The sequence below is a fragment of the Hyperolius riggenbachi genome, chromosome 3 (genome assembly GCF_040937935.1).
Source record: "Hyperolius riggenbachi isolate aHypRig1 chromosome 3, aHypRig1.pri, whole genome shotgun sequence".
In the NCBI taxonomy this organism is placed as follows: Eukaryota; Metazoa; Chordata; class Amphibia; order Anura; family Hyperoliidae; genus Hyperolius; species Hyperolius riggenbachi.
In genome coordinates this window covers 298,687,827-298,713,970 of record NC_090648.1, presented here as the reverse complement: position 1 = coordinate 298,713,970, position 26,144 = coordinate 298,687,827, and the positions used below count along the sequence as shown (strand labels likewise).

At 42.6% G+C, this 26,144-nt stretch overlaps 1 protein-coding gene across 3 annotated transcripts in view; it reads right to left on the bottom strand.

Annotated features, from left to right (window-relative positions):
• TMEM117 (transmembrane protein 117) overlaps positions 1-26,144 on the bottom strand; it is a 268,344-nt gene that overhangs the window by 85,814 nt on the left and 156,386 nt on the right. For 2 of the 3 annotated variants that reach the window (XM_068276571.1, XM_068276573.1), the window contains exon 5: positions 6,489-6,586. The exons of the other annotated variant lie outside the window; for it this stretch is intronic. In XM_068276571.1, coding sequence (XP_068132672.1) covers positions 6,489-6,586 — 98 coding nt within the window. The remainder of the gene's footprint in view (positions 1-6,488; positions 6,587-26,144) is intronic. 3 annotated transcript variants of the gene reach the window in all.

The window sequence follows — 26,144 nt, the reverse complement described above, 5'->3', positions numbered from 1 at the left end:
CCATGTGATCAGTTATCTTCGGAGACACTGATTATATTGACTGATGGCCCAGAAGATTGCAATCAGTACAGTAGGCCATACACAGGAAACCATTTCATATGTGAATGTGCTTTTATATATAAATTAAATGTCTGATTTCAGTCAACCATTTAAAATGGTTACCTTCCATGGGTACATATCTTGCAGCTTATTTTTGTTTTTTAGACATTACATCAGCTAAAAGTTAGATCATTTGCAATTTGCTGCCTGTGTTATTACGTTTTAATGAGTAAAGACCAGATTCCAGTCTAGAAACATGCTCAGCACAGAAAAAAACACAGGTAACAATAGAGAGACAGTATCAGCAGGTTCTGAAGAGCTCTGGTTACCATAACTGCAGTAAGAAGTCAGCATAACAAAAGTCCTCATAAGTGTATATCCATTAGTGTTGGGCGAACAGTGTTCGCCACTGTTCGGGTTCTGCAGAACATCACCCTGTTCGGGTGATGTTCGAGTTCGGCCACATGGCCGAACTAAGAAGCGCATGGCCGAACGTTCCCCGAACGTTCGGCTAGCGCTGTGATTGGCCGAACGGGTCACGTGGTTCGGACCCGAACGCGCTCTGATTGGCCGAACTGTCACGTGGTTCGGGTAAATAAATACCCGAACCACGTCATATTTCCGCCATTTGTCTGTGGGTTTAGCTTTGGGTAGGCAGGCAGGGTAGTTCGCGCTCCAGCCACGCTAGCCAGGGTCCCCCCAGTCATTGTGTCGCTGCTGGGAATAGTAGTACACCGCTCGCTCAGCATTCTGTTTACTGCCACTCTGTGTACCTCGCTCAGCCACACTATATAGCATTCTGTTTACTGTTCTGTGTCTGCTGGGAATAGTAGTACACCGCTCGCTCAGCCACACTATATAGCATTCTGTTTACTGTTCTGTGTCTGCTGGGAATAGTAGTACACCGCTCGCTCAGCCACACTATATAGCATTCTGTTTACTGCCACTCTGTGTACCTCGCTCAGCCACACTATATAGCATTCTGTTTACTGTTCTGTGTCTGCTGGGAATAGTAGTACACGGCTCGCTCAGCCACACTATATAGCATTCTGTTTACTGCCACTCTGTGTACCTCGCTCAGCCACACTATATAGCATTCTGTTTACTGTTCTGTGTCTGCTGGGTATAGTAGTACACCGCTCGCTCAGCCACACTATATAGCATTCTGTTTACTGCCACTCTGTGTCTGCTGGGAATAGTAGTACACCGCTCACCCGCCACTGTATAGCATTGTGCTCTGTGTCGCTGCTGGGAATAGTGGTACACCGCTCACCCGCCACTGTATAGCATTGTGCTCTGTGTCGCTGCTGGGAATAGTGGTACACCGCTCACCCGCCACTGTATAGCATTGTGCTCTGTGTCGCTGCTGGGAATAGTGGTACTGTATAGCATTTCTGTACTGCCACTGTACTGCTGCCAGTCAGCGTGTACTGTAAGGATAAGTGAAATGAGGAAGAAATCCAGTGAAAGAGGGAGGGGCAAGGGAAAAGGTGTTTCCCCTGACGGTTCACGTACAGGCCACAGGGGAGCACCCAAGAAAACCCACTCAATACCGCCCATGTTGTCCAGGACAACAACCCTCACAAATCCAAAAGAACAGGACCAGATAATTACTTGGATGACCTCTCAAGCGTCCAGCAGTGGGTTAAGCAGCACCAGCACATCACGCACGAGGTCCGAGTCCTCAGCCAGTTACAAGGAGCCAGTGGGCACAAAGCTGACACAACTGGCAGCGACACCACGCACACAACTGCCAGATAACCAGTCCGATGAATTACCTCAGGACACAATGGGGTATTCGCAGGAGCTATTCCCAGCCCAACAAACTTCCACCTTTCAAAGGTCAATGGAGGAACAGCCAGAAATGTTGTGCCCGGATTCACAACCATTAACTGTGGGAAATGCACCGCGCACTGAAATACAAGGCGAGTCCGAGGAGGACTCGGAAACCCAAATCCCAGAGCAAGTTGGGCAGGAGGGGTTGCAATTGCAGGAGGTCGGCCGACAAGATCTGGAAGACGACGTTGGAGTGAGCTGCGCAGAGGTTGTTCTGGGGAGCTCTACTCCACGGCGGCGGCCCCCCACAATGACATATGACGAGTTTGAGGAGATGGAAGAGGAGGGTATGGACAATGTGGACAGAGACCCAGATTTTGTTTGTGAACGAGAACATCGCCGTCGTAGCAGCAGCACAGATGAGTCTGTTGAAGAACCCACTGCTGCACGAGTTCGCCTTGTGCCACAAGGTAGGCGGCGCGCAATTTCAGGCACCACAAGCGTGGAAGTTCAAGTGAGAGGCAAAAGAGGAGCAAACAGAAATCGCCAGCAAGGCAGGTGCTCCAAAGTCTGGGCTTTCTTTGAAGACTGCACTGAGGATGTTACCATGGCGATTTGCAAGGTGTGCAAGACCCGCCTGAGCAGGGGGAAAAGTATTAACAACCTCTCCACCACCAGCATGAGCCGCCACATGCTATCCAAACATCCCACTCTGTGGACAAACTCGGCAGGACAGGGTACCAGCAACACTGCCTCCCTTGGGTTCACCAGACTCACCACCAGACCCGCCTCAGCAGCAGCGGTAGCCCAGCCATTGCATGGTTCACAACATTCACAAACATCAGACGGCGCTGACACTGTCACTTTCCGGAGTAGTGCTCTTGAGGTCTCCCAGTCTTCATCAAACACAACAACCAACAGCCCTTCCGTGTGCAGCGCTACGGTTCAGTTGTCTGTGTCGGAGATGTTTGAGCGCAAGAGGAAATTGCCAGCAAATGACCCCCGGTCCGTGGCAGTAACAGCCAACATAGCCAAGCTTCTGGCCTGCGAAATGCTGCCATATCGAGTGGTGGAGACAAACAGCTTCAAGGGCATGATGTCAGTGGCCATCCCACGTTACGTGGTTCCCAGCCGCTACCACTTTGCACGCTCTGCAGTGCCTGAGTTGCATGAGCACGTGGTCAGCAAAATAACCCGAAGCTTGAAGAATGCCGTTGCCTGCAAGGTTCACCTCACCACTGACACCTGGACGAGTGCGTTCGGCCAGGGTCGATACATCTCCCTTACCGCGCACTGGGTGAACCTTGTGGAGCCTGGCAGCGATTCCTCACCTGCTACGGCGCAGGTGTTGCCCACGCCACAAACAGCTGCACCGCCGTCCCTCCCACTGGATAACAACAGCAGCACCTACCTCTCTGACTCCTTCTCCTCCAACGCATCTCAAAGCTGTACCTCATCCGGAAACGCTAACCCAGCAGCAGTAGGATCGTGGAAGCAGTGCAGCACAGCTGTTGGCATGCGTCAGCAAGCGTTGCTGAAGCTGATCTGCCTTGGGGATAAGCAGCACACAGGGGAGGAAATTTGGAAGGGAATAAAGGAACAGACGGAGTTGTGGCTGGCACCGCTGGACCTGAAACCGGGCATGGTTGTGTGTGATAATGGGAGTAATCTCATTCGCGCTTTAAGGTTGGCTAAGCTGACACACATCCCTTGCCTGGCGCACGTGATGAACCTAGTAGTTCAGCGGTTCCTGAGGACATACCCAGGCGTGGCCGATCTTCTGTTGAAGGTGCGTCGAGTGGCCAAACATTGTAGAAATTCCAGTACTGCTTCGGGGGCACTCGCCAAGATGCAGGAGCGCTTCAATCTCCCCCACCATCGCTTGCTGTGTGATGTCCCTACGCGCTGGAATTCTACGCTGCACATGCTAGCCCGCTTTTGTGAGCAGAAGAGTGCAGTGGTCCAGTACATGACGGTGCAGTACCGAGGCGCATCCGGACAGCTGCCAAGCTTCTGTGGATCCGATTGGGCCAACATGTTGGACCTCTGCCAAGTCCTCCAAAATTTTGAGCAATCCACGTTGCTTGTGAGCAGTGACAACTCTTCAGTCAGCATTACCATACCACTGCTGTGTTTACTGAAGAGGTCAATGTTGAAAATCAAGGAAACAGCTGTCATGATGCAACTGGGGGAATCTGAAGGAGAAAACGATCAGCGTGATGGTACCAACATCAGGCCATCCGCCTCAGGGAACGCTGGCCCCAGCAGCTATGACGAAGAAGAGGAGGAGGAACAGCTGGAGTTGGAGCAGGAATTTCATGCCACCACTGACGAGGGCCAGAGCGGTGCACGTTGGACTTCCACAATTCAGCGCGAATGGTCAGCAGAAGCAGACCAGGAGGAAGGTGACGACTATGATGCATCACAACAACTATCACAACGCTCACAAGAGGATGATGAGGATTCTGGTAGGACTCTGGCACACATGGCTCAATTCATGCTAGACTGCATTGAACGTGACCCACGCATTGTGCGCATTTTGGACAACACCAATTACTGGGTTTATACCCTTCTGGATCCACGGTACAAACACAATGTTCCAAAACTGCTTGAAGAAAGAGTCAGACAGGTCAAAATGGAAGAATACCAGCAGGCCCTTGTGGAGACTTTAGAGAGGAGATTGACATCCTCCCCCTCCTCTAGCCAGTTGTACGCCGACAGACTGACTTCCGCAAACCCAGGACGACCAGGAGGGCAGCAAACAACGCAAGCCGCAACTAGTGCCCAAAAGGGAATGGTATCGGCAGTGTCCTTGGAGTGGGAAAATTTTCTGACACCCATGCAGCAGCAGCCCACTGAACAGCAAGCGTGCAGATCCACCTCCAACACCGATCGCCTGGAGAGGATGGTCAAGGACTACATGTCAGATGACGTAGCTGTGTCGAACAATCCATCTGCACCCTTCAACTATTGGGTATCGAAGCTAGACACCTGGCACGAACTGGCAATGTACGCAATAGAGGTGCTGGCTTGCCCGGCAGCCAGCGTTATGTCGGAACGCTGTTTCAGTGCTGCCGGAGGCATCGTCACAGATCGGCGTATCCGCCTCTCCACAGAAAATGCAGACCGTCTGACTCAAATTAAAATGAATCAATCCTGGATTGGAAATGACTATGCAACACTCCAGGACCCCAAACAAGTAACATGACCAATGAACATCTGGGATGGTGTAGCGTTTCCGGTCCCTGTTTATTGAACCTCTCATCTGTATTACATGTATGACTACATGGCGGCAAAAAGCATTGCTGCTATATCCGCACGCTTTTTGTCCTCATGCAAGGCCTGGGTTGTTGTGTCTCACAAAGCGTGGCCTTCTCCTCCTGCGCCTCCTCCTGTTCCATCACGTCTGCTGCTGCTGGGTTAGCGTTGCCGCGTGGTCCCTGTTTATTGAACCACTTATCTTTATTACATTTATGACTGCATGGCGGTACAAAGCATGCTATCCGCACGCTTCTTGTCCTCATGCAAGGCCTGGGTTGTTGTGTCTCACAAAGCGTGGCCTTCTCCTCCTGCGCCTCCTCCTGTTCCATCACGTCTGCTGCTGCTGGGTTAGCGTTGCCGCGTGGTCCCTGTTTATTGAACCACTTATCTTTATTACATTTATGACTGCATGGCGGTACAAAGCATGCTATCCGCACGCTTCTTGTCCTCATGCAAGGCCTGGGTTGTTGTGTCTCACAAAGCGTGGCCTTCTCCTCCTGCGCCTCCTCCTGTTCCATCACGTCTGCTGCTGCTGGGTTAGCGTTGCCGCGTGGTCCCTGTTTATTGAACCACTTATTTTTATTACATTTATGACTGCATGGCGGTACAAAGCATGCTATCCGCACGCTTTTTGTCCTCATGCAAGGCCTGGGTTGTTGTGTCTCACAAAGCGTGGCCTTCTCCTCCTGCGCCTCCTCCTGCTCCATCACGTCTGCTGCTGCTGGGTTAGCGTTGCCGCGTGGTCCCTGTTTATTGAACCACTTATCTTTATTACATTTATGACTGCATGGCGGTACAAAGCATGCTATCCGCACGCTTCTTGTCCTCATGCAAGGCCTGGGTTGTTGTGTCTCACAAAGCGTGGCCTTCTCCTCCTGCGCCTCCTCCTGTTCCATCACGTCTGCTGCTGCTGGTGCTGGGTTAGCGTTACCGGTCCCTTTTCCTGGAACCTCTTCTCTGTATTACATTTATGACTGCATGGCGAAAAAAAGCATGTTACCTGTGCAAAGAAACATGACATTTTCCACATTTAAAAGACAGTTTTTCCTTTGAAACTTTACAATCAATTTTCTCAAAAACTATAAGCTCTTTTTCAAATATTTTTTTTTTCCTCTTGTACCCACTCCCAAGGTGCACATACCCTGCTAATTTGGGGTATGTAGCATGTAAGGAAGCTTTACAAAGCATGAAAGTTCGGGTCCCCATTGACTTCCATTATGTTCGGAGTTCGGCACGAACACCCGAACATCGCGGCGATGTTCGGCGAACGTTCGCGAACCCGAACATCTAGGTGTTCGCCCAACACTAATATCCATTAAAAACGGAATAGTTAACCTAATATGCATGTTATTAGCCATGATTGAAAAAAAAAATCTGAATTATGACATTAATAGGAATGACAACAATCTTACCAGAACAGAATAATTCGGGTATTGCCTCTTCTCCAGAAAGCTCGTGCAGATTTGCCCCAGTCTGGATACTGATTGTCCTGAAGCATCATATCGGTTACCTGTATAAACATAGACGCAGCTTTAATATTTCAAGAGGTTTTAGATGAGCAGCTCTCAGAACATAGATGATTATTTTCATACTATAGGACCACTGAACGTAAACCATGAATTTACTAAACTTCACCTATTAAAAATAATATATCCCTTGCAACGGTTCATGAAATTGAAGTGAACCAGTAGTGAAAATAAACTCATAAGATAATGAATTGTATGTGTAGTATGGATGATAAATAGAAAACTAGTACTATAGAAAATAGTCTTATTTTTCTTTTCAGTTTTATAAAATTAACATTTAACCTTAACATTCAATTTAACAATTAACATTAAAGCGGTATAAAACCCTGACTTTTTATATGCCCTACGGTTAGCATATTTGCTTCTGTGCATAAGTATTATTATTCATTTAGAAATTATACATTCCTAAAGTACACTTATTTTACTCTGAGAGCGGACTTTGCATTTTATTTATAACTGCTTTATTCATCCTCTAACTTAATCGGAAAGCCTCAGAAAGCATTTATGCTTGTCTGACTTTGTTCAGGGGACCTGGCAGTGTGAGAGAAGGCGTTGTTTACATTTCTCACTTGATACAATTAAACACAAGAAAACATTATGTAAAGTTCGGAATCGGCCCGCTCTGCTGGAAGGTAAGCTTCTAAAGCCTGTGTTAACCCTTTGAATGCAGTACTAGTAAAAAAAATGCTAGTTGTATATAATATGCTGTTAATAATCTATTAGAGCAAAGTAGAAATGCAGGGTTTCATTGCGCTTTAAATAGGGCTGTGGAGTTGGAACAAAAACCCTCCGACTCCTCTGTTTATGATTTTACCGACTCTAACTCCTCCAATTTGCAACGTGAATGCCCCAACATATAGCCTGTATAATAAGATTCACTGAAGCCCCATATCAGCCAGGTTCCCAAATGTAGCCAGGCAACCTGGCAGAAAAAGGGTGCTACTTGTATCTGATATAGAAAAGGTGCGGGTAATTTTCTGCAAGAGGGTAGATCTATGCACTGTAATCCAGCTGATAAGGGGTTCAAGGAACCAAGCTGATAACGTGTTCCAGTGAAGCTTATTAAAGAGGAGCTGTCAGCCATACTATCTCAGAAAAAAACAAACCACATACATAAGTAGATAAATACTTGCTCTACTTACATAACATATGTATTGCACTGTCCACGTCTTAATTTTAGTGATTTTTCTACAGTTAAAAAAGAGAACATCCTTCTTAGCATTTCCCATTTGAACTGTGGCTATTTTAAAGCCAATCCTGATGTCATTTCCTCCCTTACTTTCCTCTGCCTGATTTACCCACCCTTCACAATAGAAAGTGCATTGTCTAAAGGTGGCCACTAACGATCCAATTTCTAGTGAAAAATCGTTTGAGTGATCAGAAATTCTGATCGTAAGTGAGATCGTTCACTACACCATCAACGAACCAATCTTTGCTTCCTATCGCAACCAACAAGAAAATCCAAATTTTGGTTTGATGAAAATCCAACCTGATGACTATTTTTATAATTGTTCATAATCGATTGTGCCCATCAACGGAGATTATTTACAGCCAATCCGATCAGAATTTTCCGCTAGAAATTGGACCATTAGTGGCCACCTTAAGCATGAGAAATATTGGCCAATCAGAGAGGAACAGATGTGTGGGAGGGGAAAACAGGAGGGAAAGAGGCTTTAGCCAATCAGACTGCATTAGTTAAGTCTGAGGGGAAGTAGAGAAGCAACATTATAGGACAAACAGGAACAAAGAACACAGATCGGCCCTAGGCAATGTAACTGTGGGTACATGTACGAGTGATGTGCAGGTAATCTGCAGTAGAATGAGAGGATGCTTCCTCTATTACCCATTCTTCATGCACGATCTGAACCAGGTTTACGGCGACTGAATGCAGAGGTGTTCTCAATGTGCACAACATTCTCAGTGGATTCACAGCAGCTCTGCAGGGACTGCATATGTAGAGTATAGTACTACCACTAATTCCACCTCCAGAGCCCTGCATTTAAATAGCAATGCTGGGCTCACAAACATGTGAGCCCAGCATTGCTCCTGCAACATGACAGGGTACTGTTGTGTGTTAGTAGTAAACATCTGCTTCCTACCAAATTTGGATACATTTTGTGCAATCTCACTTGTATCAAAACTTTTTTTCAGAAATTTTGGCAAGAATATACAAATCATTGCATTAATCTCAGAGAATCATGGGATATCTGTGCAACTAAAAACATTACATAAAACATGCATTAAAGCATTAACAACATTTAATGAATCAACCCCATTCTCTCTTATTTTGTTAACCACTTCGCATTCCTGGGTTTTTACCCCCTTCAGATTCCTGACAATTTTGATACTCAGCTGTGTTGCTTTTAATACAGTAATAACTTTTTAATTACTTATGCTATCTAATTGAAACATGTAGTGTTTTTTTCAGGACAATCTAGGCTATCTCTCAGTATTATTGTTTCCAAGCAATTATTTTATTTCATATGCATATGACAAGGAAAAACAGATGTAAAAGCAGAAAATATACATTTTTGTCACTTTTCACCCTGCCTAATTTTCACATGACAAGTGATTTTGATATAAAACACTTCAAAAAATGTTCTTTGGCCCTTCCTGGTTAAAATGATGTGCCATAGGCCTTATTTTGTTACTAGCTGACCACGTAGTGGGCCTTTATAAGAGACCTGCGTATTTGGATTTTTGAAGGGCATTTTTTTTGCTTTCCTTTTTATAGCGTCACGCTTTCTTCACAGAGTCCTATGTGTGTCAGAACAGAAAATAAGTACTACAAGTGCCACCATTTTGAAAAGTAGAGATCCAGGGCTATACAAAGATGGGTATATTGTGTCCGTTACATTTTTGTGGTTTTGCTGAAAATTGCACAAGTGTGACCACTTGTTTGAAAATAAATATTTTTTTGACTGTTGGTGACAGTTTGTCGCTAAGCATTTTGAAAGTGACAGGTGCCACTGAAATAAAACACTGGAAAATGTATTCTTCAGCTTCTCACGATGAAAATGATGTGCCATAGGCCTTATTTTGTTACTAGATGATCACGTAGTGGGCCTTTATAAGAGACCTGCGTATTTGGATTTTTGAAGGGCATTTTTTCCGCTTTCCTTTTTATAGCGTCACGCTTCCTTCACAGAGTCCTATGTGTGTCAGAACAGAAAATAAGTACTACAAGTGCCACCATTTTGAAAAGTAGAGATCCAGGGCTATACAAAGATGGGTATATTGTGTCCGTTACATTTTTGTGGTTTTGCTGAAAATTGCACAAGTGTGACCACTTGTTTGAAAATAAATATTTTTTTGACTGTTGGTGACAGTTTGTCGCTAAGCATTTTGAAAGTGACAGGTGCCACTGAGATAAAACACTGGAAAATGTATTCTTCAGCTTCTCACGATGAAAATGATGTGCCATAGGCCTTATTTTGTTACTAGCTGATCACGTAGTGGGCCTTTATAAGAGACCTGCGTATTTGGATTTTTGAAGGGCATTTTTTCCGCTTTCCTTTTTATAGCGTCACGCTTCCTTCACAGAGTCCTATGTGTGTCAGAACAGAAAATAAGTACTACAAGTGCCACCATTTTGAAAAGTAGAGATCCAGGGCTATACAAAGATGGGTATATTGTGTCCGTTACATTTTTGTGGTTTTGCTGAAAATTGCACAAGTGTGACCACTTGTTTGAAAATAAATATTTTTTTGACTGTTGGTGACAGTTTGTCGCTAAGCAGTTTGAAAGTGACAGGTGCCACTGAGATAAAACACTGGAAAATGTATTCTTCAGCTTCTCACGATGAAAATGATGTGCCATAGGCCTTATTTTGTTACTAGCTGATCACGTAGTGGGCCTTTATAAGAGACCTGCGTATTTGGATTTTTGAAGGGCATTTTTTCCGCTTTCCTTTTTATAGCGTCACGCTTCCTTCACAGAGTCCTATGTGTGTCAGAACAGAAAATAAGTACTACAAGTGCCACCATTTTGAAAAGTAGAGATCCAGGGCTATACAAAGATGGGTATATTGTGTCCGTTACATTTTTGTGGTTTTGCTGAAAATTGCACAAGTGTGACCACTTGTTTGAAAATAAATATTTTTTTGACTGTTGGTGACAGTTTGTCGCTAAGCATTTTGAAAGTGACAGGTGCCACTGAAATAAAACACTGGAAAATGTATTCTTCAGCTTCTCACGATGAAAATGATGTGCCATAGGCCTTATTTTGTTACTAGCTGACCACGTAGTGGGCCTTTATAAGAGACCTGCGTATTTGGATTTTTGAAGGGCATTTTTTCCGCTTTCCTTTTTATAGCGTCACGCTTCCTTCACAGAGTCCTATGTGTGTCAGAACAGAAAATAAGTACTACAAGTGCCACCATTTTGAAAAGTAGAGATACAGGGCTATACAAAGATGGGTATATTGTGTCCGTTACATTTTTGTGGTTTTGCTGAAAATTGCACAAGTGTGACCACTTGTTTGAAAATAAGTATTTTTTTGACTGTTGGTGACAGTTTGTCGCTAAGCATTTTGAAAGTGACAGGTGCCACTGAAATAAAACACTGGAAAATGTATTCTTCAGCTTCTCACGATGAAAATGATGTGCCATAGGCCTTATTTTGTTACTAGATGATCATGTAGTTGACCATTATATTCAGCCTGTGCAGGAGCAGCAGAAAGAATTTGTGGCCCCTTCATCCGCCATTGTCAATATAGTATCCTATGCAGGGCAAATGGCAACATCCACCGCAGAGACTGCATAGCCACTAAGTGCTGATAAATCAAATATAAAATGAAATGAAATATCCACTGCATTTTGCCAGCTTTCGCTGTTTCCACCAGGCACCACGTGGAGGTAGCAGCAATGCCTAGCTCTTTTTTTTTTTTTTTTTTACTTTTTTTGTCTTTTTACTTTTCTTTTACACTTTTTTATTGTTTGATATTCATTTATGTGTATAACTGCAACATAAAAAAAAACATGAACAAAATACAGTCATAAACAATGACCAACTGTAAAAATAAGAATATAATGTGGTGGCCCGCTGGGAATGGTGGCCCTTAATTAATGGCACATGCCTTAGGCTGCCCCTGGTCTATTTTCTTTATTTTTGGAAACATTTTTTTTTTTCAAATAGAGCTGGTGGCTACAGAATTTTTTTTGGGAGATAGGCATGGTTCTAATAATTGGTGACCGTATGATATATTTTATAACACGGAGTAAAGCAGAGGCCTGGGTTGGAGGGACAATCTGGACAGTAATATCTTGTGTCCTTTCTTATTTGATGTTTGGCACACACTTTGCACCTCTTCTGAGGATATTTTTTCAGGGGATTAGGAGGGAGTGCTTCCATAAAGTGCCTGTCGCAGAGTCTGATGATGTCTTCGCATTGGGATTGGTCACTGCGTACTGGTGTTGTGCCAGATCCAAAAAGGAAAGATGCAATGATCTGTTCCTGGAACTGCAGGTATGACCCGGTATTGCCTGCTTTTCTGTATGCCACATGGGCGTTGAACATTGCCATTTGTAGCAAATAAATCCCTACCTTCTTGTACCAGGATTTAGTTTTTCTAGCAACCAAATATGGGGCCAACATCTGGTCGGACAGATCCACTGCTCCCATATGCTTGTTGTAGTCATCAATTGCAATAGGCTTGACAGTCTCTGATCGGCGAGACGTCACTAACACTGTGCCCTCTGTGTGCATGGTGGAAAGCATAAGCACATCTTTTTTGTCCTTGTATTTTAGTGCCAGGACTTCATTGCTGCGCAGACTACAAGTCTCCCCCTTTTTCAATTTTTTTTTCAGGACTTCTTGCGGAAAGCCTTTTCGGTTTGCCCTGATGGTACCACAGGCAACGGTGTCAGCCGAAAAAAGAAATTTAAAAAGTGGCAAGCTGGTGTAGAAATTGTCTACAAATAGATGATACCCCTTATTTAGTAAGGGGGTCATGAGGTCCACCACAATTTTTCCATTGGCTCCCATATCTGCTGGGCACCCCTCTGGCTGTAGCATGCTATCTCGCCCCTCATAGATGCGAAATGCGAAGGTGTACCCTGATCCGCTTTCGCAAAGCTTATACAGCTTTACCCCATACCTGGCTCGTTTACTGGGGATGAATTGTTTGAATCCAAGCCGGCCATGAAATGGCATTAGAGATTCGTCAATTGCAATTTCTCTTCCAGGCACACAAATTTCACTGAATTTTGAATTAAGGTGATTTATAAGCGGCCTTAATTTAAAAAGCCGGTCTCTGCCTGCATTGTCTGGACTCTTGTTTTGACTATTGTCATTGAAATGCAGAAATCTCATGATCATCTGATAACGCAGCTTTGGCATAGTTGATGAGTACAGAGGGGTGTGGTGTATGGGATTTGTACTCCAGTACATTGCGAGTTGCGATTTTTTTGTTAGCCCCATGTTGAAAGTTAGGCCTAGAAACACTTTCAACTCCGACAAGTTTGTTGGTGTCCATTTCCGGGTATAAGTGGACCTTGGGTGGGACTCAATGAATTGAGCGGCATACAAATTTGTCTGCTCGACAATAAATTGCAAAAAATCGTCATTGACGAATTGCTGGAAAACATCGACTGGTGACATATTCCCTGTCATGTCAACCATTAAGCCACTGTTTGCAATGAAAGCAGGGAATTGGGGTGCTTGCATGTTTGGCGGTACCCACAGTAGGTGTGACATGTCCAGTGGTACCTGCTGACTTTGCTGCTGGCTGCTAGCCCCTGGAGCACTAGTGCCATCTAAAATGTCCATGGGTTCCTGAGGACTTTGCTGCTGGCTGCCTGCCCCTGGAGCACTAGTGCCTGCTGTGCTCCCTCCTCTGCGATCTGATGACGCCTGTGTCTCAGAGTCGCTGCCACTGGGAACTGATGCAGTGACAACAGGATGCACAGTAGCAACTCTTGCCTGCTCTGATGGCCCTTCACCTTCATCAGAGCTGGAGTCGCCGTCTGACAGCGGGTCGGAATGTTCAACCGGCAGCCATTCTTCGCCGTCAGATTCGCAGTCAGATTCTTCGTCGCTGCCGCTGATTTCCATCAAGGCAACGATCTCCTGTTCTGTGTATCGCCTCTTTGCCATTTTTTATAGATAGGGTACAGAACAAGATAAAGAGATAATAGATAGAAAGATTTTTTTTTTTTTTTTTTAAATGAGGATGAGGAAAGTGCTGGGGATGGAAGTAGAAGAGAGGACGGTGATGTGAGGGGGAGAGAGATGAGATCAGAAGATCAGATGATCATATGACGATCAACTGATCAATAAGGGGTCAGCAAACTAAAACACTAATAGGGGGGGGGGAGGGGGGCAGTATAAAAAGGGCCTAGGACAGCTAGATCAGCTAGATTAGTACAGTGTGATCAGTACTGAACACACAAGGGATAGTTAGGCTGGGAAGGGGTTAAAAACAGCAATCAAATATAATTTATTTTCACTAGTGGATCACACAGCTCACACAGCTCTGCACACAAGCTGCTCCACCTCAGATCTCACACTGACGAGAGATCTGAGGCTTCAGCAGCTTTAGGTGGCAACAATGTAATGTTTACATTGTCACAGTGTGAATGAGAGCTGCCATTGGCTATGGCAGCTGTCATTCACAGTAAAAACGATCTCATTGGTTCTGTGAACTTCTGTTCACATGCACCAATGAGAGGATCGCGCGGACTCACGTGCACGCGCGCGGGCGCGCACAGCGCTGCTTAGACTGCAGGACGTGAGTTTCACGTCTGGGAATGCAGGCAGGGACAGAGCATGACGTGAAACTCACGTCCAGGAATGCTAATTGGTTAATTAAATGAAATGTGACTTGATTACTAAACAACAACTATACACCACTCTCATCAATAATGTACAGAAAAGCTATTTACTGTGTTGCCTATTCAATATGGAGATTTTCTGAGAAGCAGCAGCAACAACTTCCAACCAGATTGCGAATAACCCGATACCTTGCCAATAAACATATTAGTCCCATGTTTCATTTGACATGTTTGCACTTCATTTGCAACCGCTAATTAATAATCAAGCCCCAATGAAAGGTTATAGAGAAAGAAGGCAAGGAGTATCCATCACCTTGTCAGGCATTGAATAGTGGAGGAAATCTGCTTGGAACACCTGCTGCAGAACAGGATTTGGACAATAACGAACACTTGTGTCGCTGAGCCTGATTTATCAAGCAGCATTAGGATAAGCTAACTCCTTAAATATTTTAAGTTTGAAAGATTAATAGATGTAGTGTTGAGACATAACGACAAGCAAGAAATTATTTTTGTACACATTTCAGCAATAAATTGCTTTTAATATGTAGAACTCTGACCATGTACCCCATACATAAAAAATATATAAGCTGTAATGTGAAGAGATTTATAGTATTCATTTCAGTAGGTGGTATTTATGTACTGGGGATGGCTACATTTTATCACAATACATTTTTCTTGATTTTGCTGTACCTGGAATGATTTATTAAGGCAGATGTTTTTTTATATTCTCATATGCATAGATTACATCTTGACAACTAGGTTACTATGGCAATCTGAACCTTCTCCTAGATTTCAGGGGCAGTTAAGGAGACTGCAGTGTTTCGGATGTGAAGCTAAACAACTACAGGTAATTAAATGAATAGTAGGAAGGCTTGGAAAATTAGCAAGAATTAATGTTTTCTTTATTTGATATTATAATTACCACTGTCCACACTTTGCATACGTTGGGGCTCTTTTACACTAAACTCGATTTTGCTGCAGTTTTTAAAAATCCTGCATGCTATGATTTTTCTGAATATTCTCCTTGTGTTCCTAGCATCCAGTGAAAATCACAATGGCATCAGAATCAAATCGGAATCAAATTGTAGTGTAAAAGAAGCTTATTATAATAATAGGTTACAATATACTGTAATTATAATGTCTTAAAACTAATCACTCTAGTCCAATTATCCACAGTAGGAAAGTCCACCAAAAAGAGACAAAAGTTTAGAATGTAATTTGTATAAACAGAAAAAGCTGACAATGGCATTGGCCACACCTCTGAGTGATCACCTGACCCTGCCCGCCATCTCTGAAGTCCGATATCAACTCTTTGAGGCTGACACTGTAGCTACAACCCAGAGAAATCCCATCATCAGTTCCTGTATAGTTCCTCCCTGATCAGTGTGTAATAAAGAATTTACCCTTCCCACACACCACCAGTGCCTTTATAAAAGGAATAAATAACAAATTCATGAGAAATTCCTTCTTAGGGCTTGTTCACATCTAAAATCAAAATCGCTGACACCAGCGATTTTCGATTTTTTGCACAATTTTCCCCACTCCTGGGACTTACTTGCACGTTGTGATTTTGTGAAAAGCCTTTTTCAAAGCGCTTTTGCACAGCGATTAGTTTTTTCACTTCCTGACGCAAGTCAGGAAGTGAACTATTTGACCCGGAAAGGAATAAATACAATGCATTTATTCTTAAAAGTGCGATCGCAATTGCCACACAAAGCGATTTTGTGAGCATTTTGCGTTTTTCCTATACCTTCCATTGTAGCAAAATCACCCTAAAAATGGTACAGGCATCGCTTTGCTGAGCGGATTGGAAACGAACCGCTCAGATGTGAACACTCTCAAAGGGAATCATTCAGGTGATAAACTGTGTGATAGTTGTTCACTAGCTGGGGAATATACCAATTTCATAGCGGCTGTCAGTTTATGTAAATAGATCCTGGGTCACATGACTGACTTTCCAAAGGTCATCTACATGGAACAGCTTTATCAAATATGAAAATTGTGTGATTAGTGCAAAGTCCCCTATTCAGGATAAAGTGAAACAGGACTGTGGCAATGTACAGAGACATTCTGGATGTAAAATCCCATTCTAGAGTGCTCTTACTGGGGAGACAGTTCATCTTTTAGCAGGACAACAACCCCAGGCACAAAGCCTTGATATCATAGGAGTGGCTTCAGGACAACTCTGTGAATGTCCTTGAGTGACCCAGCCAGAGCCCAGACTTGAATCCGATTGAACATCTCTGGAGATGCACCATGCACTAACGCTTCTCATCAAACCTGATGGAGCTTGAGAGGTGCTGCAAAGAGGAATGGGCGAATCTGGTCAAGGATAGGTGTACCAAGCTTGTAGTATCATATTCAAAAATAATTGAGGCTGTAATTGCTGCTAAAGGTGCATCAACAAAGTATTGACCAAAGACTGTGAATACTTATGTACATATGATTTCTCAGTTTTTTAATGTTTAATAAAGTTGCCAAAACCTCAAGTAAACTTTTTTCATGTTGTGATTATGGGGTGTTGTGTGTAGAATTCTGGGGAATGTTGAATTTAATCCATTTTGAAATAAGGCTATAACACAACAAAATGTGGAAAAAGTGATGTGCTGTGAATATATATATATTTGTTGTTGTTGTGAGAAATTTGAAACATTTTCCACATTTTGGGGAGGGTGAGTTTACACATCAGGCAACGCCCACCAATCACACCTGTAATCACAATATCTGAACTCAAAAACAAGTGAAAATCGCTGTTTACACAGCTTTGGATGATCAAAACAAAAAAAATGACAAGATTCTCAGATTACGTGAGAGGCACGATAAACACATGTTATGTGATGAACTATAATCAATTCATAACATGAGCCTAAGCATTTCATGAGCGCTGAAGACAAAGGCATGGCAATTCTGACAATTAGGAGATTCGGCCAGAGAGGGAACCCATCCACTCCAGGTCATTCTCTGAAATGTGGAAGTCAAGTATCAGACTTTTTTTTTTTTTTTTTTTTTAATGGATTATAAATAAAAATGATTCATTTTTTTTAACTGTTGCAAAATGCTTGCAGATGAGTTGATAGGAGAGTGAAGACATAATTTGTACTCGAGGCACATGTAGTCTGAAAATACCATTACCGTGTCACTGCAATTACAGGTTGTCACAGGATTCTTCTCAAACTTGTCATCTGCTTGACATATATTATAAACAGTAATAATTCTTAATTTGAAAATAAAGTTATGATCTTGTACAATTTGTGTCATTCACAGAGATACCTTCAACCGAAGTAAAGTGAGGTTACTGTACAATCTGTGCCTTGAGCAAGACATGTGGATGACTCAGACAATCATGTGGATGACTCAGACAATCCAAGTGTATGGAGCCAACTTACGAGTGGAATATCAGAAATTTCTGTATATACATCAACAGGTTTCCATCTCCCCCATATGGGGTGTTAATGTGCGTGCTATAAAAACAAAAAAAAGTATCTCAATTCCTTTTGACAAGGTTTAAAACACACTATGACAAATGTGGGCGGCCTCTTAAACTCTTTTTAGATTTAAAGAGAACCCGAGGTGTGTTTAAAGAATGTTATCTGCATACAGAGGCTGGATCTGCCTATACAGCCCAACCTCTGTTGCTATCCCAAACCCCACTAATGTCCCCCTGCACTCTGCAATCCCTCATAAATCACAGCCGTGCTGTGAGGCTGTGTTTACATCTGTAGTGTCAGTCTCAGCTGCTCCCCCGCCTCCTGCATAGCTCCGGTCCCTGCCCCCGTCCCTTCCCTCCAATCAGCAGGGAGGGAAGGGATGCAGGCGGGGACTGGAGTTCTGCAGGAGGCGGGGAGAGCAGCAGACTGACACTATAGAGATAAACAAAGCCAGCTCTGACAAACTGTTTGTCAGCAGCGTGGCTGTGATTTATGAGGGATTGCAGAGTGCAGGGGGACCTTAGGGGGGTTTGGGATAGAAACAGAGGCTGGGCTGTATAGGCAGATCCAGCCTCTGTATGCAGATAATACTCTTCAAACCCACCTCGGGTTCTCTTTAAGGGCTGATCTCATTGAGCCGGATATGAGTCAGCTATTTGCACCGATGCTCTGCATTTGTGTCAATAAAAGTTTGGATTGCATTTGCCTAGATTTGGTTATGGACTTCATCCCTCCAATGGATTTAGATTTTTATTATGTTTTATTTCCCTGGGTGCCTTCTTTACAAAATTATGCTATTGGAAATCTAGTTTCACTAGACACCCACAGTAATTAGGAATGTGACCTACCTGGGACCAGGAATTTGCTTGTGAGATAGTCAGTTCTCCTTTGGTGATTCCTCTATAAGCAATTTGGCATGAGTAGAAACTTGCACATTTAAGTTTACCATCATTTGAACCCAAATACTACACACAGTATCTCCTGTGTAACCCTCTGTATTGCCTTTTCTTTAGGGTCTCAACATTACCCTATGCATGAGCAAGACTGCTTGCTAAAGGGCCAAGCAGTGTCGTTATACATTTAACGGAAATGTCACTGAAGTAATGATGAATGATTGTTTCAGGCAACAGTGATCTAGTGTGTCTAAAGCTTACTAAAGAAAAGAAGTTTTGGTCGCTGATCGACCAGGAGAAATTGCTCTCTCTGATCAAATCTTATGGGTGAGAGATTTGTTGGTGGTTATAAACTGCAGGCCAAAAGTTGAAGAGAAATCGAGAGCCCAATATGGTGTAGTATGTCAAAATTGATTGGATAAATGAAACAGTGAGATGGTAATACTCACAAACACGGGTTACCACCTAGGTAACCACTCATTAGGCAGGTGAGGAGATTAGAACGTAAAAGTAAAGGAAAAAGGGGGTTTGGGGAGCATAAGTCATAAATAAAAACCAACTATATAAAGTGAAAAAGTACAAAATTTATTAATGTCATATTGAAGCAAATTTAAAAAAGCACCGATACATACTGCCAAGAGACCCCACTTCGCATACATCCAACTATACAACCATACCACTACCTAGGATCACCTAATGTGATCGAGGATCCCAAAAATCTACCATTAGCGTGGGCCTGGGAATGCTCCTATATAAAGTGTCCTCCAAACGACTATGCCATATAGCAAACTGTCAATGTTCCAAATAAGTATGAAGGATCCAGAATAAAGCAGCACACAAAAGCAAGCAGTTCAGTTTGTTGCAGTTAGCAAGCAAAGCCCAAGTCAGTTTAAAGAGAAAGTTAGCAGCAAAAGCATGTGGGCATATTAGCACAGCGTGAGGATATACTGTACTCAATTCAGATGCAGCAAGATGGAGTCCAGTTAGCTCCTAGCTGACGAGTGTTTCAGGTCTCTCAACCCCTTGGTCAGAGCTCACGGCTTGGGGAGTATCCAGAGATCCAATTTCAATCTGTCCATGCACTTGTGCTGCTGAGCAAAGCTCTAAAGATGATCCGTGCAGTTTGTTGTTGTAGCAGCGATCAGCCTGACATGGAAGCTGCAGGCTGTGCTGTTGTAGATCCAGTGGGCACCCGAAAAAAGGACACTCACCAGGCCGGCAGAGAGTGGGGGTGGAAGGCATGCAGGCGGGGGATCACAAGGCAGGGACCGTGCTTGCAGCACACCAGCAGCCCTGACATGTTTTGCCGGGTCTACCAGCTTTTACGAAGGGAGGCGTGACCAAACGTCTTCCCCGCGTCCAGCCCTTTATGAAAGACGCGTGAACGGACACGTGAGTGTCCACATGCGTCACCTCATACGCGTCACCCAATTCCACCTCCCGCTCATGGCCAATCACTGTGTCGGAAACACGATACCGGCAACACACAGCAGAATGGAATATCCTGAGTGGCCAAACGGAGCGGAGGGGGAAAGAGGGCAGGGCCGAACGCAGGGGCAAGATAATCAGTAAAGTGACAGCAACATACACAAATTGTAAACACAAAATAGTCAAATTTATCATACAAAATAACTATAAGATTAATTCTGAGCAATACGGCATACTCACAAAACCGCTCAAATAAGGACACTATAAAACTGCATGGATGCAGAAATGAGTCCAACAAGTGTGCTGACATCGCACAATCAATTAAGAATAAGCAAAAACAGGGCGCATGCGCGGCGCGGCAGGATGCGGAAGCAACTGATGTGAGCTCCGACTTCAGCCGGGACCTAAACTGCAGAAAGCGCCTGGATCACTTACCGACAGAAGGTAAAAATAGCCTCACCTACAATAAGAAGGCACCGGGAAGCTCCGCATGCCGACAGATCGAAAGAAGAATAAACCGTCAGCGGTGAAGGCAATAGATTTCTTCAGGCCTCGGATCCCCTCAGTAACCAAGATGGCCGCCAGCACCGCTAAAGCTACAGAAACCCCTACGCAGGCAGAGTCAACAGAGATCCAGCGTACGGACTTCACACTGCAAGACATCTCAGTATTGCTGGCAGATCTAAAAGAATCTTTTAAAAATGAAATACGAGCGGCGGTCTCTACACTATCGGCCCAGATAGACGAATTAGGGGAAAGAACAAATAGATTAGAACTCCGCATGGACGAAGCAGCAGACGCCATAACAAGCCTGCAGAAGCACGCTTCAGAACAAGATGAAAGGATTGAAACAGTAGAGGACAAAATGGAAGATATGGACAATAGAGGTAGGAGAGATAATATTAGGATAAGATCAGTGCCTGAAACAGTAACAGATATTAAAAGCTACGTCACAGCACTTTTCAAGGCCCTAGTTCCAGACTGTCCAGACGAACTTTTAAGATTCGATAGGATACACAGGGCTCTGAGAGCCCCAAAGAATCCAGAATGGTCGAGGGATATAATACTGAAAATGCATTACCCTGAAGCCAAAGAGAATGTGATTAAGGCTGCGCGCAATATGGGACCAAATGGTATAGGAGACTATAAAGTTCAAATATTTCCAGATCTTTCCCCGATAACACTGGCTAAGAAAAGAGCTATGAAACCTGTTACTATGGCCTTACAAAAGAGAGCAATTCAATACAGATGGCTCTTCCCATTTGCACTTGCCTTCAACATGGGACCAAGAAAATACCAAGTGCGTTCTTTACAGGACGGGTTGAGAGCTCTGAAAGAAAATGATGTTACTGTTACAAATGAATACTCACCTATGGAAGCCTCAGCCTCATCTTCAGCTACTTCTAAGTTCAAAAGGATGAATCGAGACTGGCAAGAGGTTCAGCATGCTAACACAAAGAAAAGTAAAGATGCCCACTTGACACCATCAAAAATACCGAGGGTACCTAGACTGAGTAGCCCCAACAGGTGATGGAATAATCTGTTTTATTTTTATCTACAAAACTCCTGATCAAAGGACAGAAGATCCAGGCGCTAACATTATCTTTTTGTTCCTTATAAGACCCACTTAAGGACCGGCTGTGTAAGTTGCACCCCACCCTATTACTCTCTCAATGAGAAACATTTATGGTTTTTGCCGCTATACTAGGCAGTTTCATGCATCAAACTTTGGTTTTTGTTCTTGTTTTTGGGTTTGTTTTTGCTTCTCTTTTTGTTTCTGTTCTTGTTTTTGCTCTAGGGGAAGGCTTTCCTATCTCGGCCAAGTAGTATGGCACAGGGATACCCCTAATGGAATTTCTTCATACAAGGCTTTCTCCTTCACAGTAGCTCTGATTTTTCTGATTTTTCTGATTTCTCTGGAAGCTTATGATAGTAATATAATTTTGACTATGTATGGAAAGATGTGGAAATTGGCGACATATGATAATAAGTGGGAAAAATACAGCGACTTAGCTTTCTACACAATATGAAGATTATCTCGCATAATGCCCAAGGACTTAATAGTCCAATTAAAAGAGCCAAATGTATCCAAAAATATAGGCAAATTCATCCAGATATAATCATGGTCCAAGAGACTCATTTCACTAGAGTATCATGCCCGAAATTCTGGCATAAAGATTATCCAGTCTTCTATATGTCTAGTCATGAATCTTCAAAAAAGAATGGAGTCGCTGTGCTTTTCCGCAAAGGAACGCAATTTACATTAAATAAGAAACTAACAGACAAAGAGGGGCGATATATCATCCTGGAAGGGGAACTGGCAGGGATCCCAATAACTATAGTAAATCTATATGCTCCCTCTACGAAAAATAGTATTTTCTTTAAGGAATTACTAGAGACTCTCTATAAATTAGATAATACCAATATAATTCTGGGTGGAGATATGAACTTAGTGGTAAATCCGAATATGGATCATCACTCTGCTTCTGGAAAAACAAATAGAGTCCCTCCTCCGAAATCCTTTATTAAACTCCTGAAAGAGTTACAATTAACTGACACCTGGAGGGAAGTTCATCCGATAAAAAGAGATTACTCTTTCTTTTCCCACCCACACTATAGTTCGTCCAGAATAGATTATATTTTCACGTCAAAAATACATACTACGCGACTGGTGGGATCTAAAATTCTGCATACATCTCCCTCAGATCATTCAATAATGATCTCTAACTTTTCTTCCACATATAAAAATTTTAACTCTCCAAGATGGAGGATCCCCCCCTTTATTTTAGACAATGCGGAAGCCATTAAAAAAATATCTGATTCTCTCACAGAATTTTTTCACTTTAACAAGAGTGAAGATACCCCGGTTAGCTCATGGTGGGACGCACATAAAGCGTATATAAGGGGCCACTTTGTCAGCCTATCAGGACATCTGAAAAAGGACAAGAGGGCTAACAAAGTGGCCTTGGAAAATACACTTCAACAACTTTGGGAACTCTTTAATGTCAGCAGGTCGATTAATATTATGAGACAAATACAAGAAGTTAAAGAGCAACTAGAGGCTCTGAACACAGAAGAGATTGCTAAATCTTTCAGATGGCTAGGATATCAGAGATTTTTCCTAGCAAACAAAGCCAACTCTAAACTGGCTAGGTTATTAACGGGGAAAAACAGAGCTTCCAAATTCAGCCCACTCAAACTTCCGAAAGGGGGAGTAACCCACAACCCATTGAAAATAGCCAACCTTTTTAAAGAATTTTACTCCAAATTATACACTAATAATACTTCCTCCACAAAAGACACAATTAATAAATTCCTCACTCAAATTAACCTGCCAATTCTCACACAGCAACAATCAGATTATATTAATGCCCCATTTACATTAGCAGAGGTAACAGCGGCTATTAATCTACTAAAACCACTGAAAGCCCCGGGGCCAGATGGTCTTACGGGACAATATTATAAGACATTCAAACCCATAATAGCTCCACATCTTTTAACCTATATACTATCTATTAGAGAGGGGAAACCTATCTCTCAGGTCTCCAACAAGGCTACGATCACAGTGATACCTAAAGAGGGTAGGGACCATACCTTATGTAAAAATTATAGGCCAATATCACTAATCAATATCGACCATAAGATAATGACAAAAATCCTAGCTGATAGGATTAACTCCTTTCTACCGCAATTGATTAAATCGGACCAAGTGGGATTTGTTAAAACACGCCAAGGAACAGATAACATTAGGAAAGTTTGTAATTTAATCCACATGGCAAACTTAAAAGGCCTTCCTACGCTTCTCTTAGCGGTCGATATTGAAAAGGCCTTCGATTCCTTAAACTGGGAGTTCTTATTTGCAGTATTAGAGAAATTTGGGTTTGAAGGTCCCTTTATAACAATTCTAAAAAATCTCTACTCCAATCCATCAGCTTCCATACTATCATCAGGTTGTTTTTCAGAATCCTTCAGTATTTATAGAGGGACTAGACAGGGCTGTCCCTTATCCCCAGCTCTATTTGTATTAGCCTTTGAGACTCTCCTAGAGGCCATTAGATTGAATCCTTTTATTAAAGGTATGAAAGTAAGATCAACAGAGTACAAATGTACCGCCTTCGCAGATGACCTATTACTTACCTTATCAGATCCAGCTACTTCATTACCAAATGCACAAAAGGCACTGAAAGAGTTTGGAAGGGCCTCAGGACTTAAAAGTAATCATGAAAAAACAGAAGCCCTGGATATCCAGTTCCCACCAAGTTTAATTTCACAGTTGAAGGAAGAATTTCAACTCACATGGAAAACCCATAGTCTAAAATATTTGGGAGTGCTAATCACCAGATCCCTCAAAGAACTCTTTGAAGTAAATTATTCCCCCCTATTTAAAAAATTGAAAAATACATTACATTCATGGTATAATTTACGAGTCTCCTGGTCAGGAAGGATTATTTCCACTAAAATGATTATACTTCCCAAACTTCTATATCTTTTCAGAGCCCTGCCAATTGACATTCCTACAGCACAATTGATTAGTTTTCAAAAAGAAATATTCCAATACATATGGAAAAGGAATAAATCACGTATCTCCAAACAAATCATGTATAGACATAAACTGGATGGAGGTCTTGGAGTTCCAAACATACAAAGATATTACCAAGCAGCTAGAATAGCACAACTCCTAAGTACGGCCTATATCACACACTCCTCACAGTGGAGAGATATTGAAAATACATATGCTTATCCACTTAAAATACAGGATCTCATATGGGCAAAGGAAATCCCTGACTATATTAAAAAAGTAAAAAACCCAATAATAAACACAGCATTTAAATTATGGAACTCTTTAAAATTTAAATACAAATTAATCTCCAACAATTCCCCAATGGCCCCCATTACAGGAAACCCAGACTTTGTCCCAGGTCTGTATCCAGGAAAATTTGTTTGGTGGACAGAAAATAGAATGATCCGCTTTTTTGATGTCATAAAGAAAGACATAACTGATATACAATTTCTGCAGGATCTTCCTCCTGCAGAAGTATTCCGAAACATCCAAATTAGGCATTATATCTCTCAAAAATGGCCAAAAAGAGAACTCCCAGATCTAACAAACTTGGAAAGGTTATTATTCAAAAAGGGGGAAGTAAATAAATCTATATCAGTTATATATCAATTTATCACTTCCCCTCTACAGGACAAAAAAGCGCAGTACCAAAAAGCTTGGGTTAGGGACTTAGGAATAGAAATAAAAGAGGATGACTGGAAGGCAATATGGAAAAATACAGCTAAATGTTCTAACAGCTCATCTCTAACCGAAACTTCCTTAAAATTGCTATTTCGCACTTATTTAACCCCCTCCAGAATCTCTAAATATAACAAATCTATAGCTAATTCTTGCTTTAGAGGATGTTCAGATCTGGGAGATCTCATACACACTTGGTGGGTATGCCCTAAGGTACAAGACATATGGATAAATATTTTTCAACTTACAACAACTCTTTGGGATAAACCATCTACACCACTCCCGCTATACGCATTATTAAATGTCAGAATCCCCAGTCTCTCACACTGGGAGAATGCTCTCTTTATCAGAATATTAGCGGCAACCAGAATGTGTATAGCACAAGCTTGGCTCTCTGACCAGTTGCCCTGGGAAAAGGTTATTCAAAAAATCAATTATACATGTTTAAACGAATACCTTATGTTCATGACTAAGGGGGACACGGAACACTTTTACCACATATGGGACCCGTGGTTATTATCCACATATGGTAAACACCTGATCTCCACACTATCTTCGCATAAACAAATAGGTAGACCAATCTAGAGACAACATTGGAAGAATTAAATAAGCACAAATGGATATATTCAGTGTACCATACAACATACCTGCTGAGAAAAATATACTATAACATACTAGGTTATAATATCTTTACCATTAGATCTAAAAGGAAGGCCATCCCTGCCAATCTGGAGGAGCAACTTTTGTATATTTTATCTTTCTTTTTTTCTTCTTTTCATATTT